The 18,342-nt window shown below is 52.2% G+C and overlaps 6 protein-coding genes across 6 annotated transcripts; 2 read left to right on the forward strand and 4 right to left on the reverse strand.

The window, feature by feature from the left end:
• Nucleotides 1–2,595: 2,595 nt before the first annotated feature.
• Nucleotides 2,596–4,548, forward strand: A1O5_07638 (uncharacterized protein; the record flags this gene model as incomplete). Its single annotated transcript, XM_007748227.1, has 7 exons — nt 2,596–2,821; nt 2,874–3,097; nt 3,152–3,191; nt 3,250–3,281; nt 3,340–3,689; nt 3,742–4,212; nt 4,281–4,548. 7 exons carry the CDS (start codon nt 2,596–2,598, stop codon nt 4,546–4,548), a joined length of 1,611 nt encoding a protein of 536 aa, XP_007746417.1.
• Nucleotides 4,549–7,277: 2,729 nt separating this feature from the next.
• On the reverse strand, nt 7,278–8,372 carry A1O5_07639 (uncharacterized protein; the record flags this gene model as incomplete). The annotated part of the gene is made up of 2 exons (XM_007748228.1): nt 7,278–7,900; nt 7,955–8,372. The coding sequence occupies 2 exons, from the start codon at nt 8,370–8,372 to the stop codon at nt 7,278–7,280; spliced, it is 1,041 nt and encodes a 346-aa protein (XP_007746418.1).
• Nucleotides 8,373–8,502: 130 nt separating this feature from the next.
• On the reverse strand, nt 8,503–8,985 carry A1O5_07640 (uncharacterized protein; the record flags this gene model as incomplete). The annotated part of the gene is made up of 1 exon (XM_007748229.1): nt 8,503–8,985. A coding segment is annotated over one exon (243 nt), but the record flags the coding sequence as incomplete, so codon positions are not given.
• Nucleotides 8,986–9,737: 752 nt separating this feature from the next.
• Nucleotides 9,738–10,468, forward strand: A1O5_07641 (uncharacterized protein; the record flags this gene model as incomplete). Its single annotated transcript, XM_007748230.1, has 2 exons — nt 9,738–9,779; nt 9,842–10,468. The coding sequence occupies 2 exons, from the start codon at nt 9,738–9,740 to the stop codon at nt 10,466–10,468; spliced, it is 669 nt and encodes a 222-aa protein (XP_007746420.1).
• A 619-nt stretch (nt 10,469–11,087) lies between these two features.
• On the reverse strand, nt 11,088–12,491 carry A1O5_07642 (uncharacterized protein; the record flags this gene model as incomplete). Its single annotated transcript, XM_007748231.1, has 1 exon — nt 11,088–12,491. One exon carries the CDS (start codon nt 12,489–12,491, stop codon nt 11,088–11,090), a length of 1,404 nt encoding a protein of 467 aa, XP_007746421.1.
• Nucleotides 12,492–16,413: 3,922 nt separating this feature from the next.
• Nucleotides 16,414–16,926, reverse strand: A1O5_07643 (uncharacterized protein; the record flags this gene model as incomplete). The annotated part of the gene is made up of 1 exon (XM_007748232.1): nt 16,414–16,926. The coding sequence occupies one exon, from the start codon at nt 16,924–16,926 to the stop codon at nt 16,414–16,416; it is 513 nt and encodes a 170-aa protein (XP_007746422.1).
• Nucleotides 16,927–18,342: the final 1,416 nt, after the last annotated feature.

Consider the following 18,342-nt stretch of genomic DNA (forward strand, 5'->3'; position numbering starts at 1 on the left):
GCCGTCAAATGTACTCGGAACTCTGTACCAGGCGAGCTGCCCGTGCCCGGGTCACGAATAGTGGCATGTAGCTAAATTACCACTTCTCGCCTTGATCTGCTGGGCTTTGCCTAGTATGTCGTTTGCTATCGCGAATGGTGGGGGTATTGCGCGCTGACCCTCCTCGCCTCCCTGATCTGCTGGTCTGGCGGTTGGTGTGTCCCTTCCGCTATCCTCGAGAACAGTTCTGGAGGGATATCTGGGCTATGGCAAAAGGCAAGTCTCTCAAGTCCCACAAGAACCTCGATGATCATGTAATATCTTTTGGAAGTTGCATCGAGGATCACGACGGGGAAAATCCTTCCAGCCTCCCATGCTCAGCATCACTTGTCGTAGCGGAGATTGAAGAATCCCATCGCGTCACAGCCACCCGTAAATGACCCCTTCACCACGAAGTCTCGGCGTCAAGGGGTGTATGTCAGTATGGCGCGATGGCTGCGTGCCCGGCTTCAGCCAGGATCTGGGCCGTGGTGGCCCTAAGACTACAGTACTTGTTACTGTCGTTCGACCAAACGGTCTCGTCACTAATCGCTCCAATAGCGTGCTCCTCGGCGATCGTACATAGCGACTACTCGGTATGTGAGAGGTGCGGCCTCGACCCAAGCCCTTCGCAGCGCCAGGCAGCAATTTATGCGCCAGCAAGCCAAACGTGGAGGCGTACCCAGTATGTACTGGCCCACGATCAGGACCAAAAGGTCAGATACCAGGATGGCTGCGCGACAACGACGTCATCGCCGGAAGGCATCCCATGCCTGCATACTCCTATAGGCAGTCCCTTCGTCTTTGGCGATGCGTGCATATGGAAACCATGCACATATGGACTCATCTCTTCGGATCTGCTGCCTTTGTGGCCGCAAGCTTCGCGTTGTATGGCTATTCCCGGGCATCCGCGACTCTCATCCTCAGCGTGGGCGACCAATTCGCCGTTTGCCTCCTCGGTCAGCACAGCTGCGGTGGTTGCAGCCGTCACTCTCCTTTGACACCGGCGGTGGCGTCTTCTCTCTCCTTGCAATCTCGGCAATGCTGCCTATATTCCAACGCATTGGCTCGCTGGGTTGGAATGAAGCATATCATCAGATTGGGGCTCAGTGGTATGTAATATCCTACGGAAGCCCTGTCTCTGCTGCTTGGTGTTGGCTTGCATACGAGGTATGGCCGCCCTAGCTGGTACAGCCTTTCATGTTGTTGCCCTCAATCACAGGAGACAAGAACCGCCAGGCATATCGGCATTGTTGAGTTTCGGATGGCCTAGGTGTCTGATCTCGAAATCGACTTCCCTCGAAGGCCATTTGGTGCTCTGGTGTGCATGCTGTCGGACGCTCAAGATATATTCGTGATTACACGGTGAAGGGGGACCTGGGAGCAATGCTGAGGCACTGAGGGCTGCACTGAGGCCAAAGCGGGCGAGTGAGTGAGCGGGTGAACCAATTCAGGGGCTCCTGGGCAGTGGCGTTGGCCACCTGAGTTACCCAGTACCCGGTACTGGGTACGAGGTACCCCCTACTTAGGTACTTAGGCTTGCCCTAGGTAGGCAACTAGGCGGAGCCGACATCAGCCTGGGCAGCCTGGGCAGCCTGAGGTGGGTGAACTAGCGGTCAGGCTAAGACCAACCGCTTTGGGTGCTAAGGCGTGGTCACTTATTACTCCCTGATGATAATGTTAATAAATACCGGAAACATTGCAGTGGCCATTCCTGTCCGCGGCCTCTCGTCGTTGACTTCGTCAGCCCAGATCATCCACATTATGATGAAGGAATATGTTGCTCTCTTCCTTTGTATCGCATCTGCCCGGAGCTCACGTGGTCACTCACTTCGTACGCGCCGCTTTCAATCCGCCTCAGCCTACTGGGTACTGACCTACAAGTACAGGACTGACCCTCTCGCCTCCTTAGCTTGGACTGTTGGTATCGCCCCTCGATCAACAGGATACCCGAGGTTAATGGAAGTTGAATCTGCATGAGCAATGATGCTTGAACATGTACCGTCCGGAGTTCTGCCTTGTGGGCCTACGCTAATTCGGCTTTCTGCCTTCTGGGTAGAGCAGGAGAGCTGATTCCCCGCTTGTCCCAGCCGCATGGCACGTCTCCCCAGCGCGGGGAGCTCGACCTCTCCAACTCCATTCCCCAAATTCGTCAACATTCCCCCACAAAGCGTGTGTGTCTCTTTGCTGCGGTATCACGGAAACACGCTTCGTCTCCCTTGGTTCACACAGCGGCGGCCATGATGCCGCGCAACGGCCAGGCTGTACGCCATCGCTCACGGTGGCGACACGGTCCCGCTTCACGGCTTCTCACCGCTCGTGTGCCGTGTTCTCCAACACAATAATGACCTACGGAGAATTGACGCCCAGTGTTCTCCGCGAGGAGCGTCTCCAAGTACCGAGTACATCACCTTGTTCAACTCCAAGAAGGATCCACTTTCGCCTCGTGGCAAGCATCGTAGGTGGCCGCGCAGAGGGAATATAAACCCCTGATCGGCCCTGCGAGTTCATTTGTACCCTGTTCGATCTTCATCGTTTGTATCTGGATCCACCGCTCGAGCCGCCTCGTTCTTCAGCATGGGCTTGTTCAAGCATGGCACAGGGGACGCGGTCGACGCCTCGCACTCGGCCAAGGCCAACACGTACAACTTTTATGTCGTCTTCTTCAGCGCACTAGGGTCATTTACGTACGGATACAATTCATCCATTATCGGTTCCGTCTTTGGTTTGCCCGCATTCTGGGAGTATTTTAACATTTCTCTCACCGGACCAAATGCCAAGAAGGGAAACGATATAATCGGCGGTGAGCGCAACCAGGTTCCCTGGCATTACACACGTCTGACAATGAGAACTAGCTGCCAATGGTCTGTTCGCCGGGGGAGGCATTATTGGTGCTCTCATTGTCAACTGGATCCTCAACAGACTCGGCCGCTGCAGGTCCATTCAGATCGTCTGTGCCATCTGCGTTATCTCGGCCGCGATCCAAGGGGGGGCGGCTCACGTTGCCATGTTTCTCGTTGGACGCTTCCTGAATGGCGTCGGTGTCGGCATGATGCAAGTCACCGTGCCTGCGTACATGGTCAGTCGCTCGGTTTGACGTGCGAGGTGCACCTCTACTGACGTGCGGTAATAGTCGGAGTTGTCGCCTGCAAAGCAACGAGGTCGAATGACGGGTAACCAGCCTTTTCCGAGTCGCTTTCCGTTTCCACCTCGTGCTAACATTTGCGCAAGGTTCACACGGGGTCCTGATTGTCTGTGGCTACGTAAGTAATACATCTGCAACCCATTCCCGTACAGTGGAGATCTGACTCCGGCCTTCAGGGGTCGGCCGCATTCACCGGTCTGGGCTGCTATTTTGCAGCGCCTCAAGTGCAGTGGCGACTATGCCTCAGTCTGCAGATTGTAGCGCCCCTGATCCTGCTCATCGGCTCGCCTTGGTTGCCCGAATCACCTCGTTGGCTCATTTCCAAGAGAAAAGAGCGGCATGCGCTCGAGATTCTCCAAAAGCTGCACTCTCGACCGGATGATCCATCAGGCCTGGCAGCCAAGGAGGAATTCTACCAAATCTCCAAACAGATCGAGCTGGAGAACGCGACTGGTGTGCACGGAATCTGGGGCATGCTCAAGCGTGCTTCGTATCGCAAGCGAATATATTCGGGCCTGCTGGTGCAGTACGTTTCGATTTCGTCGCGACTGGTGGGTTTCTGCTAACACGCTCGGCAGATGCGCCGCTCAATCCACTGGTGTGCTCGTCATCAACAATTATCAGGTCCTCTTGTACAACAATCTCGGCCTGTACGGGTGGCTCCCTCTCCTCCTCTACGCCATCTATACCTCGTGGGCTGCGTTGATGAATTGGATCAATGCCATGCTGCTCGATCGCCTGGGGCGGATTCCCATCATCACGTTCGGCCTGACCGGCTGCATTTGCATGATGATTGTCGAGACTGCCATGGTGGCCACTTATGCGGGAACATCCCACAAGGGCGGCAATGCAGTGGGGGTCTTGTTCTTGTTTCTCTTTGTGACCTTTTATGGAGGCAGCCAGGACGCCAGCAGCTACGTGTACTGCAGCGAAATCTTTCCAACTGGTGTACGAGCCCACGGACTAGGCACCTCGATTGCCGGTCTTTTTGCATCGACGCTGCTCTACACTGAGGTCGCACCGACCGCATTCGCCAATATTGGATGGAAGTAGGTGTCTCGCCTTTGCTCTTGTCCTCTACATCGCCTTTTCCCGCGACTGTGCTAACCAGTCGTAGATATTACCTCGTCTTTATCATTGTTCCGGCGGCCTGCATTCCATTCTTGTGGCGCCTCCCCGAAACCAATGGGCTCTCGCTTGAAGAGATTGCTGCAAAATTTGGTGACGAAGTCGCCGTCGACCTCTCACATCTCGACGAGGAGCGCCGGCGCGCGCTTGACGATCGCCTCTTGGCAGTTGGTGTCGACATTACTGGGTCGCCGCCGAGCGAGGGCGAGGTCGAGACCAAGGTGGCTGCCGTGGCCAACCATCGAGAGTCTGCTTGAAGTGACGGCACGCTGGCGTCGGAAGGGCAGAATACACCACAGCCAATATTGCTAGAGCGAGTAAAATGTTACGTAAACCGCTTGAATGCAGACAATCTTAGTTTGTTCTAGCCACCCAAACCTGATCTGATACTGCTTACCGTCTCCGGTGGAAATTCACACCGGTTTTACATACCTTCCAGTACCTGCTGCGACTTTGGTTACAAAGCTTTCAATCCAGCTACATCAGATCCAGTAGTGTCGTTTCATGCTTGAAGCCAGCACGGCTGTCCATTGTAACTTGCTTTGCTGTGAGCTCCTGATGAGTATCCTCTCTGTGTTTCGGCACCATACCTATCATTCTCAACCCTCACCAACTTCACTCTCTCGAATCCGGCGAGAGAATGGTAACAGCCGCAGTCAGAGATCATCAGTCTCCCTTACACAGCTCGCCCGAAGCACGCCACTCGCGCCACTAGCATAGCCTAGCTATACCCGAAGACATACCTAACCCCCGAGGAAAGCCGGATCATAGTAGACAAGGAGCGCAGGGCGCGAGAGGCGTGATAGTCGATCTAGATTCCCACGACTATTCTGGAGGAGGCTAACGGTCCTATACCGCAGTTGAAGCCCGAGTCCGTGTCATGGACCGCTCCGCAAAGGGCCTCGATGTGAGATGAATTCTTACTCGAGGTATATACCGTGAGGGAAGGCTATCAAGAAATAGACAGATCAATAGAAACACCGAACGGTATATATCCTTCTTGTACTGAGCGCGTATATACAGAGACTCAAAAACCTTGAAGAGGTTTTGAGAAGCTTCGACGTCCGGTTCCTATCTGTTTCTCCCCCCCCCCCCCGTTACGTCCTTGGCGTCTTTGCCGTGTTTGTGTATTGGACTCGTGCCCTTTGTCGTTGGTTTCCTATGTACATGACATGATCTCCCCCGAGATGTTTTGATAAGATGCAACGGCATTTGCTTCTCCATCTTACGCGTTCTTCATCATTCCGGCGAGCAGGCATTCCCCGGAAAGGCGACAGCGAATCGAGTTAATTCTCGGTCTCAAGAATCTTAAGCTCCGACACAGTATAGTAAACTAGTTACATTATACTATAATTTACAGTATGTGAGGGACAAAGGTGGAAGTAATGGGGATCAGAATTGGATCTCATTTCTCTTTCTCTATTACATGGGAGCCAAAATTGGAGTCCAGGGGGACCAAATGTGGCCCGAAAAGGCTGCTTGACTTGACCACAATGCCCACATCTTCTTAGTTTGTGGCTCCCAAGTCCTCCCTGTTCTTGCTCGAAGAGGATAGGCGACCCCTTTCCTTGTTTCACAGCCATACCCAGGCGTCGTAGCGCAAATCGCCAAGAATCAGTACGCCGGCTTCTCAGCCAGTGTGTGTAGACGGAAAGATCTGGAATCTTCGCTGCAGAGCCTGGCAAACTGACTTCTCTTGGTGAGGATGATGTCGGCGTTCCGTGTTGAGCCTGCCGCGTGGTCCAAAGAGCTCCTTGAGGTCGTTGTAGCTCAGACAAGCCTGCGAGCTCATCACAGTGGATATATTAGTGGTGATTAAACAATCGTTACAGATTCGCAGGGCCATTTGCTTTTACTATACTCTTGGAAGAATTCTTTGCAGAAAATGCGCTTTGACCGTCGGAACTCACCCTCAGGATTCAGACGATAGTCCAGAGATTTTTCCTCAAGTCCGATCTTTCTGGATAATGAAGGAGACGTCGATGTGCTGTAGAAGCTCAGTTTCAAAACACCCAGGCGTTCAAGAACTATGCTCCTCTCGTCTTTGTAGGACGGCAAATTCTGGAGGATAAGGGCGTCAACACGATTATCGAGTGAAGGCCATGCTTTCATCACCAATAAAGCGACGTAGCAGCCTTCACGAGAGAACTCGTTTGCCCTCTCGCCGTAGTCGAGCTCAATCACATGAGAAAGGTGGCGCTCCAAAGCTGAAAGATTACTCCCTGTCGAACGCCAGGCAGGATGGTAGAGCCGAGAAAACCGGTAGACCGGTCCGCGTATGGTAAGTTTGGCATGCAAGACACCGCCGAAAGGATTGTTTGACTCCACTAGACCAAAGCTGACGTCTTCCAGCGTTGCTAATGACTCAAGACTCTTGTTTACCCCCTCATTTCGAATGGTATACCCGGAGGGAGCGTTGGCCCAGCTCCAGGAAAGAGCATTAACCTCGACGTCAGTGGACTGACCAAGGTTGCTGCCGAATAGCTCTAAGCCTTCGGCATACCACAACAAACCTAGCAGTATATTTGATTACCAAAGACCCGCCACATACCTGTCGCCGTAGAGAGCCATCCCGTACAATTTTGCTATTCCCTGAAATTGCAACGAGTCGATCTCGCCGGCATGTCACACCGCGACTAGAGTAGTCTTCAACGATGTTGTACTAGATGCGGTATCTATCGTAGTCCGAATCGCATTCCGGACTCTCTAGGTACTTAGGCAGGAGTTTAAATTTTGTGAAAAGGTCGAATCGTCAGAAGGGCCTTCCACTAGGTTTGTCCGCAATGTTGAGGCCGAACTCGATCAAGGGGACGTATTTCAGGGCTCGCTCGTACTGAACTACGCTGCAGCATTTCCACGCGATCTAATGAGAAGAATAGAACAAGATTCGATTTGGCAGAAGTCCTTCTTGCAGAGTCTATGCCCGTTTAGACCATGGTCCGATTAACTGGTCGTGATGATCGGGCCACGCGTGCGAGACGTAGACCTACGGCGGGTTTCGGTATTCTTCACTGGCGCCCTGATTCGGGTTCGCTTTCCAAGAGATTCCAACGAACTCCGTTTCTCGCGGTCTCAGAAAGCTCTCTGAGGCATCATTTGTGTCCACACTGGCGATAGTCACCGTCCACTGTCCATAGATGTAACTCATCTGCGAAGATTGTTCCAACCAATCCGACTTCTGGTCTTGAAAAATGCACAACGAATCAATCCACAGATATTGAATTCCTAATCCCCCGCTGATGATGATTGCATCCCGAATAGTTGCGTCCAGAGTCCCGATATCAACACCGGCTTTCAAAGATCCTTCAGTTTCTTTCTTTAACTTCAACAACGGCTCCTTTTCCCCCCACCGGTAGCTTAGAGCAACCCACGGCTGCAGTGATGCTCCCGACGGAAACTCGACAAGGTGTGGATTTCTGCTCGCGTTCCCGACATGGAGGAAGCGTGTTAACAAACTTAGACCTGTTAAGTTGGGGGTTGGGCAATCGTGATTCTCCAGGCAAGATGAAAGCCACAATGAAGCGAGCGTCACACAGCCAGGATCGTTAGAATGGCGATGCAGTTTGCTAAACGGTTCGAATGGAAGGTCTGTAGGCACGTCGCCAGAAGCTTTTAGTATTATGTTACTGAAATATTGTAGGCTTTCTAGTAAATAAGACATACCGTTATCAATGCTAATGTCAAGATCACAAAGCCTGATCAGTCCTTGGTCGGGGCTCATAAAGAAGGACCTTAGTTTAGGCTCTATGTATGTCGAAAACTGAAGAGGATCATCCCGTTCATCTTTGATTGTCCGGCCCCCTGCTAGGATGATCGGAAGATCACCTGCCTCTTGTGCTGCCTTTGATTCTTTGCGTTCAAATGCATCAAACAATAGCGTACACAGACCACAACCAGCAGAAGCCGCAATCTGTATCTTGAATATGTTATCAGAGTGTCTGAAACACCATCCGTGATAGTTATCATACCAAAAATATTGCGGGTCTGGATCTACATATGTCGGTGAACCCACGTTAGGGGAATTGAAGATCCGGCACAAGTCGAAGCAAGCTGTTGCAAGTGGTGCATAGAGCCATGACATCGAAATATGGACATCTGTGAATCACAAGGAGTTGTGGGAAAAGCCCAGCAGCAGGGAAACACGTTGTAATGTATGTAGCGGTTGCACACCCACACTTCCGCTGTAGCAGGGCTTACACCGCAATGCGTTGGGCTGGTGGGCTGTCTTGAGGCCACACAGCCTCACGCTCCCATTGCTGATTCACCAGAATAGCATCGCGTTCGCTATCCCAGAAGCGGTCTATCATTGGTAATATCTTAGGTGTCGGGGCCTACATTGCACTATGTACCTCCGTTTCCACTTTTGTGAAGCCTCCTCCGGAAATTTTCTGTATTGTCGTCGTTAGAGCCTGGGCTCTTTCTTATATTTACTAAAGTAAGTGTAGCTTTGGCTAGACTTTTAGACTCAGGCACACATGGTAGGGCAGGGAATGAATGCCTCGCTCTTCAAGTGAATTCTCATATTCAGGGCCACTCGGTTCAACAGCACTAGAAAGGCCGGACTGAGCGCTGGTAAAAGAGTGGGACATCTCTAATAGCGTCAAGTCGTCAGAAGGGATTGGGCGTAGATTTGCTTCTGTATATTGGGGGCTACCGTCTTCGATGCTTGTTCGTGAATCCCTGTACTCGGCTGATGGATTGCAGAGTCGTCGTGAAAAGGTTAGGTCCTGTGGACATTTTGGAAATTAACTAGGCGTCTCTCCAGCGGTGTGAGTGGTGATATGCTCTATGCCGTTCACTCGCTCGAGTTCTGTGTTCTCGACCTTGTTCTCTTGCCCTCGAGAAAGCTCTGGGGCGGTTGGAATACCCTGTAATGGAGACCTGGAGCGGACCTCATCGATGACGGGTAAGATATCGCGCTTGAGCTCTTTACTTGTAGAAGTCGGATATTCCGCATCTTCAACGTAAGGAGTGAGTGGCTTGTTTTGTGGTATGGAAGTACCCTGTCAATGTCTGTAGAGCCTTTAAGCTCAGTCAGATTGAATACGATATTTGTCTACAATGGTTCGGCGGCAAGATGACCAACCAAAAAGTATAGGAAGTGTGGGACTTATTCGGTGGCACCACGGGGAGCAATGAGTCCCTAATCGCCGCGCTGTGGTTTGTAGCCGCTGGGTGCTCGCAGTTTAACGGAGACCAGACATTAGGCATCTTGGCGCCTAAACCACCGAGTTACTGGGGTAGCTTTCTCCGCACTCGCGACTTGCGACTCCAACCCGCGTGTCAAATTATTGTGCGTCGATTCTGGCTGCGATAGACGTTGATCCCATTCTAGGACAACCCAGACAACCCAGACAACCCAACAACCCACCCACACACGCCATTTCTGTTGCTGCGCTTCCGGCCTGGCAAGAATGCTGCTGGAGGCAGGCATTTTCCAATAGCTATGCCACCAAAGCCTTCTGTTCGCGGCGAATACATCGAAACCGTCAGTCTCCGTCCATCACAGGAATCATCAACACCAGGCAATTGCTGACAACCCCGTTTCAGGAAACTGGCAACAAGATCAGTCGCCGAGCCAGCGTCCTGGGTCCGCGCCACATCATACTGGCTGGCAAATGTGTCATTCAACAAGACGTGGTAATCCATGGGGACCTTGTTCGTCCCCCACAGCCAAAACCTCCCTCGCAACAGCAGTCGGGCGACCAGAAGTCGGCAACCCAAGACCAAACCTCGATTCACCTCGGTCGATATGTCTTCATTAGTCCCGGCTGTACACTTCATCCCCCTTCCCGCCTGACCACGGTCCCAAACCCGAACGGCGGTGAACCGCAGCAGATCATGACCTACTTCATGCTCCGAATATCCGACTACGTCTACATTGGTCCCAACACACACATCCGTGCAGCTGAGATCAGAAGCAATGTTTGGATAGGCGCCAACTGCACGATTGGGAACATGGTCATGATCAAGGATAACGTGAAGATCTTGGATGGCACCGTCCTTCCTGCGAACACCGTCTGGGCTGGAGGCACAATCATTGCAGGACGACCAGGAAGAGTTGTGGGGGAGATTGGTGAAGGTTGGGCTGCCGGTGGAAGCAGTGGCTCCTCCGTGGATGAAGGAGTTGGAGTCAAGAGTAGAGAGAGATGGGCTGCTGTTGGAAACAAGAGATGAATCTGCGCCTGGATACGACGATGGACGAAATCTCGTCACTTTTTAGATCCGCCTCGAATTCCATGTCGAACGACAAGTTCCGACAAGAAAGTCCCCCCTGCTGGACGAGATCGAGCGTCATCCATGTTCTAGTCTTTGCATCCATTGCAAGACCTTTCTCTGGAGCGGGATGCTGAGGGTTAAAACCGGTTCGCGCGGAGCAAGCTGCGTGAATCTCGGGCCAGAAGCGATAGAAGTCTGTACGAACCAGTAAAAGGCATTTTATCGTCAGAAATATCGCGGAGAGGCTATGCAACAGCAAGCATCGAGCTCCAGTCTCCGTCCGGTCGAATGGAGAAGTATTACATCAAACAAATGTCACCAATGATGCCCGCTATATGCCAACTGATCGATCAAACAAAGCTGCTCGACTTCAAATTGTTGTTAATCATCCCTCCAAAACCCGTTGGAGAGAACAACAGACAAGGAATCATCCGCTGTCTTCCCTTCATGCTACCGAAAAATGCCACTATACTCTGAAACCAACCCTCACCTTCGGAGCAACCTCACAGAGACTCCTGCCTTTCTATCACATCCTGACAGCAACTCCCCTAGATCATTCCAGCAAACGTTGCCTACTTCAAACAGCATTGTCGCCCTTGATCCCCACCACCCTGAAATCCTCAGCTGTCCAACTCCATCTCTGCGGCCTGCGGGATGGCTGCGACTCCGAAGTCAGCGGAACCGACGTCCAAGCATTATCGCATGAGCTGAAATGACGATGGCGTTGGGGTGGAAGATGATGCTCAGATGCACTCGCAGGCTGAATTGGGGTCTGGATGGAATAATGTTGGATCGGCACCTTCATCTCCGTCGTTAAAGGCCATTCGTTTCGGACGTCATCTTTCGCCCGAATTTGGCCAACTATAGCTCCCGACACGTGTTCCGAATTTTGCCTCGATATCTCCCTTGAATCTTGCAATTCGTTGCGCAGCTCAGGGGGATGCTGCCTTAGCGGACTCTCAAAGCAGCTGTATCTCGCATCGGGCCCTTCCTTTGAGTGCGACTCCGAGCATGAAGCTAGCCGAGAATGAGCACTCGAAGGACGTCCCAATTCGCTAAAAACCGTCCGCACTGGTTCGGGGGGTGAAGTTTGGTTGTGGTCCAGATCGGCGTGAGGGCTGTGCCTTCCGCGGCGTGGGTTGAGAGGTGCAGGGACAAGGCTTTCGCGTTCATATTGCAACACGGGGAGCCGCCAGCCTGCATCTTGACGCGGGAGATTAGGAGTTGCTGGACAATGAGCGATGGGATGGTATTGATACAGTGGATGGTCTTTCGGGATCGGGAGCGCCGCCATCATGTCATCTCGGTGTTGGTGTATGGTGGGAAGGCCATTGTACGACGTCAGTGGAGATCCATATCCCGACTCCATCGAGCTTCTGTTGGAGGCTTGAGCGGAAGGACAAAGACACGCCGGTGCAGCTTCGACTTCGGCGATCTCTGATGGATGATGATATGGATTCAGCTCATTAACCAAAGCCGGAACTGGAAGCGGCGCCATATTGTCATGTCCATACGCGAAATCGCCATATCGATACCCACCAAGTTTCTCGAACGGCGCGACCTCTGTTGGCCTTGACTCTCTCTGAATGGCACTCGGGCGACTCGTCTCAGCCTCGACACCGCCAATGACCGCGGAAACAACTGCTTCGTCTGCCTTTTTATCGACAATTCCTCGTCTTCCTAGTACTCGCATCTTCTCTTGATCCTCAGCACTGATTGGTATCTGTGCCCAACCGACCCCGTCAAGGACCCTCCGCCACCAACCGCTTTCTCGATTCTCTGCCGGTCCATCACCATCTTCCGCACGTATACCTCGATCTTGTTTCCCGTTCTCGGCATCGCCATGATTCTCATCAACCGCGATGCCATCAGGTTTGCCCTGCATGCGATTCCGGCGATGTATCCTCCAAGTCGCAATCCCCGCAACAAACAGAATCACCCCGGTGAGGCTGAAGAAGGATATCATTGCCGGTTCGTTCATGGTTTCTATCTCTCCCCTGGATACCACTCTGGGTTGGATGTAGATATCGTAGACTAAATGGCGGGGGGGGATTGAGGCTCGTATGTTCCTGGGACTGGACTCAAGTCTGGGCTGTAGAGGAGAGGACAAGTATGTACAGCAGAGAGAAAAGTTTGGTTTAGATGATGGGGACTGGGTGTGTAGCTCTACCACGAATAAATAACTGGATAACTGGCTGGCTCCTTGCTGATAAAGCCGAACAGCTTGGAAAACCGAGGGGTGTCACGGAATAAATAGATGAATAAACAATACCGGGAACTCCTATCAGATGGCGCAGAATAGCATGTTCCTCATATCGTCTTGTCTCGTCCCGTCTCCCTTCGCGGCCAACAACAAAACCACCATCACTGCGACGACGAACCCTCTGCTCCCCTGATCCATATCATCGAGAGACATTGATCCTTTGCCCGCGACCTAAGACACCCTCGCGACCCGTCTCGACTGAGTGAGGGAGAGTGTCGCGCGGATGGAATCATTCTCGGCTCTCCTCTTCTCGCCTCGCCTCGTCTCGTCTGGACCGGTCCCGCTGCCGTGGGTCTCTTTTCTTTATCACCAAATGTATGCATACATACATACATACATACATACATACATGGGAGCGGGCGTTGTGGGCAGGGCACAATACTCAGACATGTCGATTGTCGCGCGGTTTTCACCGGTCTGTCTCAGCCGTCAGTCTCGCAGCTCCAGCGGGAACCTCGACCTCTGCTGCTCTTTGGAAGTGGAGATCAATTTCGAATTCAAGATCAAGCTTAAGCCCAGCCTCAGTCCGTTCGTTCCACCCCTTGCAGGGATTTTTATTGTTGTTGAGCTCAGTAGTTCTTGACCCCGCCGGCGGGGTTGTTGGGAGGCACTTCGTCGATGTTCGTGTGTACGCATATGCATTGATGGATGTACAGAAGTTGGGAGGACAGAAATGGGGATATCCGGAGACACACCAGGTAGTTGTGCCAGGGCAAGCACTTTGCAAGATCTGAGAGGTGTAGAAGAAAGTTGTACACGGAGAAAACTGGGTGTTGAGTCGCTTTGATCGCATCCCGTAGGTGTGGTGCGTAAAATTCTTGTCTCAGACGAGGTCGCAATATGTTCCAGCGCATAAGCTTGAGGCTTTCCCCGGTAACTTCACCCGCCCAAGGCTTCTCCTTCGCCGGCTGAAACTTCTTAATCCGGGCAGGCCTCATGGAGGCGTCATTATCTGGAAAAGAAAGAATTAGCCAAGCACGCGGCGTAGGTATTCGACTGGCTAATTACCATCTCGCAGACCCTGCTGTGGTAGTCGCAGTCTTGATCATGCTTCGCTGGGCGATGTCTCCCTCCCAAAGACGACGATTTCCCCCCGCCTCTCCCTCGTGATCAGACTTGACGAAGCCTCTCCACGGGTTCTGCGCGACACATGCGTTGCTAAAGCAGACCGAGCACCCTGTAATCTGTCTTCCATATCCGCGCAGATACTGCTCTCGTAACTAGGCAATCCATGGGGATCGGTTCGAGAGTATGGGGGTAGGATAGACCCTTCCGACGTTGGTGAGTGTCGAGGGCTGTCGTCGAAGATGAACGGGTCGCGAATTCTTTCGAAAGCGGTGTTGGAGGGATCAGGGGTACCGAGCTCATTGCGCTGTTGCGACCAAAGCCAGAAATACCGGCGCCCACTACCAGCGTGGAGGGAATCATAAGCTGGCGGAAGTGGGCGGATGTTGTTCACACTGCCCTCAACTGGATCAAGTCTCACGCGAAGTTGCCGTCTGATCCTGATATGGCGCAAAAAGCTCAGGCAAAGGAAAAACACAAGGATGAACATGATGAATGCGATGCCAACGATTCCTTCGATGGCAGTTCCTTTGAGGCTCATCCGTGTTGGAACCTCGTTGAACTCGAACACGACAGAATACATGGACCTGCCAACGTTGTAGGAAGCACTGATGTTCTCACAAGGATTTGGTTCAACTGTGTGGAAAAAAAAAAAATTCACAAAGAGGGGACCAAACTATGAAATTACCTAACTTCCCATATTTTCATGCGCTGAAGAGAATGTATTCTTGTTGGGAGGTGAAAGCCACTCGAACCGCTGGTTTGAAAACCATATTCGCGTTTGTTGACAAGGCAGATAGTAGTCTCCGTTTCTGCCATTCGAGAGATTGCCTTGAACAAGCTTTGAATCTCAGGTGGCCTTGATATAAAGCAGAGCAGAGCGAAAGCTGATGGATGAGAGATATCACATTATCATGACTGCACCACACGACGGTACCAAGCTATGCAGGGTCGCCGGGCAGGCAGACACATCGAGACAACTGCTATGTAATAATACTCGTGAAAGATTAGTCTGTAGTACCCAGTAGTGCCGTCTGTAGTTGGTATAGCGCATCTTGGCGTCTCGCCATTGCTTGGCAAGAATCCGACTATTTATTTTCGCTCCTCCCTGAATGCCATTCTAAATTTCTTTTTCCTTCTTCATACTTGTATGTCCCACTACCCCAAGCGCAATGAGGTTTGAGTGTTTCGCTAACATTTTGATAGACCTTGTGGGCGCAACTTCGATCACGACTGGAGTCTGCGATAGCGGTGTCCCTGCATTGCACATCGCGGTGGATGTCGCCATCAAGTGTCCTTCGGGGCTCTTGTCCGCGTATTTTTTGGCCAACGACTCTTTTTTCATCATGACTCTTGCCTGGCTGTAAGATCTTGGAGAAGAAGATGGGATGAGCGGTGAAGACATGGTCTGCAGAATCTGCGCATGCTTGACAAGTGTCGTTTTAAGGCCAATAGGAGGTTCACAATCCCAAGATAGAGTAGAGTACGGCTTTGGCGTGACCTAGTATTATTATCGTTGCCATTAGTATCAGCAAAGACTGAGGTAAACTTAACGGACACGTATGAATGAGATTTACTGCGAGCTCTGCTGCTTTGCCGTTTTGCTGTCTAGGCACCAGCCGAGATGAGCTTGATATGTACATATGTATGTACATACAGTACAACGGAAGGAGTGAAGATAATCGCAGCCACTTCGACTTCAGAGGGAAAAGGTATCCGTTCAGGTGCCCCGGTCATCCTATGTACGTACATAGATACGTGCAGGTGCATGCACAGAAGGCATTATGATCACAAGGACATTCATTCATTCATTCATTCATTCATTCATCCATTCGTTCATCCGTTCATCAGCTGTGAGATGAGATGGCATAGATGCGCAGAAGGGTGTGATGACATGGACCTCTCAGGTCGCGCGATGTGGCAGTGGCGGCGCACCAGCCTCAGCGGATGCGAACGGTCATCGCGGTCATCGCCACCATTCAAGTCGCTCTCTCCGCGCCCACCCCCTTTTCGGCATACCTTGCTGGCTGAAGTCCATTCATTCATATACCTCGTACTGTGTGATTCAACCCCACAGCGAAGAAGGCGACCCCGGGATCGCCAAGTCAAGATTTGCCTTCCCCTGGGCACGAACGTCTGGTGCCCATTCTCGCAGTCGCCATATTCCTTGGATGCCCCATGTCTCAAGCAAGCTGAGATAGTTTGCGGTTATGGGGTTGAATGAGGGTACGATCAACATTTGGTCTCACATGCCCACCGAAATGTGATTCAGATGGAACCCTCATTCCTCTCTCCCACCCTTCCCAACGCTCTCTAGTCTCGATTCTTTCCAGCACATGAATCAATTAATTGCAGGTGATCACCACGTAGATTGGGGGGCTAGTACTCGGCACACCGACAAAACCAGGCTGGATGTTGTTTTGTCATGTGTCTTGTCTACGTTACATTCAGAACACATGGCAACTTTTGTCACATACCGGCAGGAAGAGACTGCTGGCAAAATGGTACCCATGGTATCTCATTCTCTGCGAGTGCTATCAACATGATGCACAATTGTGACTACTAAGGTCAATCGTCATGTCAACTCTGGTTTCTTCTCTTTATGCACACCACCAGTGTCTTCTCCTTCGCCAGATTTGCCATCAGGACCTTGAGTTTCAAAGCCCGAAGACCGTTTTGGAGGCTCCTGCGGATCTGGCTGCTTCGCTGGGTGTCCTCTGCCTTCGCTCGACGTTGCACTTTTCCCAGCCTTGACATGCTCACCCCGCTTGCCTAGGTTGGGATCGTTGTTGTTCTTGGTCTGATCAACCGTGGTTGCAACGCCTCGAGGTAAGGACGACGGGTATCCTAGAGGCACATCCCTGCAGTGAAAGACCCCATGGACGCGATGGGGGGTACCTGGAACTGCAGTTATACAAATTCGTGATGCAGTCGCTGCCCTTAAATATGTGCTCATGCCGTCGGACGTGGGAGAAGGAGATCCTAGCCGAGCAAGATTGCCACCTGAGGGCGCCTTGTGCCAAGTTGTCACGATGGAGGTAGGCCTAGCACTGTTAGGATTCTCGACGGTCTTGTCTCTCGATTCCATGACCTTTAAGATTCAATCATATCATCGTCATCATCGACTGGGAAGCCCATTCCGTCGACGTTGTGTTATCCTTGGCCACGTCGCAGGCAGGGCAATCCATCCTGTAAGGATGACCCAGTGTGCAAGCATCATTTGCAACGCTGTTCCAGAGGTTGGCTCTTCTCACATGGATGCACTTAGTGTCGATTGACCAATCGGTGATGGCTGATGTCTATGCGGCTGCTCTGCGCAGTCATGAGGAGCTCGAAGGTGCAATCCAGAGATAGTTCGCGCGAAGTATCACTACTCCCAAGTCTGAGCATTGAAGAGTAGTTGACTGGCGTATTCTCATGCTTCACCAGTGCCCGTCTGCTGACGCTCCTGTGGACGATTGACTAAACAAGGTGGTGGTGGCAGGTGATGAGAGCGGTACGGTGAGATGCTTGTCACCGGGAAGTAGAGTAAGTGCAGGCAGGTAGGCAAGTGGTCATGTCGTGGCTGTGCCCTTCAGGTGGGTGTTGGGTGATCTGCGGCAGCAATTGTGGCAACTAGGGGACGGATGCAAGCTGGGGAAAGGGATTCTGAGACTTGTCAGGAGGTCAGAGCATGTGGTATGCGGAAGCCGGGACAAAGAAAGCTGAGACAGAATATGGGCCGGGCTGGAGTGGCTTGAGGCATTCGCCCGCAGGAGGCACGGAACCAAAGAAAAGAGGTCGAGATGCGAGTTGTGAGGTGTGGCAGCGAGTCGCGCGTCTCGTGGAGGGGGGCAAACGAAGGGAGAGACGTGTTTCACCAGTCACCGGACGAGCCAAAGAAATGATGCCGCTGACGGGTGATGTGCGTTAAGCGACCGGCCAGTGACCTTACGCGAGAGGGAGGCCTGGGAAGCCCCTGAAGCGCGTCGAGAGGGGGTGCCTAAAGTGTATGAGACGTGTCAGGCGGGTGTCTCGACCTCTCTACCAATCAATGGCCCGAGGGGGGAACCACTTGGCCACAAGAGTGTGTCAAGTGGCCATTCTTGGAGAATAATACCACTTCAACGGAGAGGAGGAGTGAAGCAGCACTCACACAGTTGAGAGTTGAGAGATACGAGATGATTTAGCAGAAGGCCAGGCGAATTCGTAAAGAAACTACCATGCCGAGGTACAGTACTACGTACAGTACTTTAGGAGCTGACTCTGGCTCGTAATGCGTAATGCGTAATGCGTAACGCGTAATGGGGCAAAGGGAGGGAGATAGCAGCTGCAAGGACGGCCAAATAACTATTGACAGATGGCAGATGGCAGCTGGATCAGCAGCGAGCTGTGCCCTGGCTGGTATGGTTATGGGCTCTGGCTATGGGCTATGGTATGGGCCATGGGCACTCCGATCGCGAGCTACTGGGTACCTACCGAGTCCGGAGTGCCTGCCTACAGGGCGTGTCGCCATCCCCATGCA

This window comes from Cladophialophora psammophila (genome assembly GCF_000585535.1).
Source record: "Cladophialophora psammophila CBS 110553 chromosome Unknown aczJe-supercont1.11, whole genome shotgun sequence".
In the NCBI taxonomy this organism is placed as follows: Eukaryota; Fungi; Ascomycota; class Eurotiomycetes; order Chaetothyriales; family Herpotrichiellaceae; genus Cladophialophora; species Cladophialophora psammophila.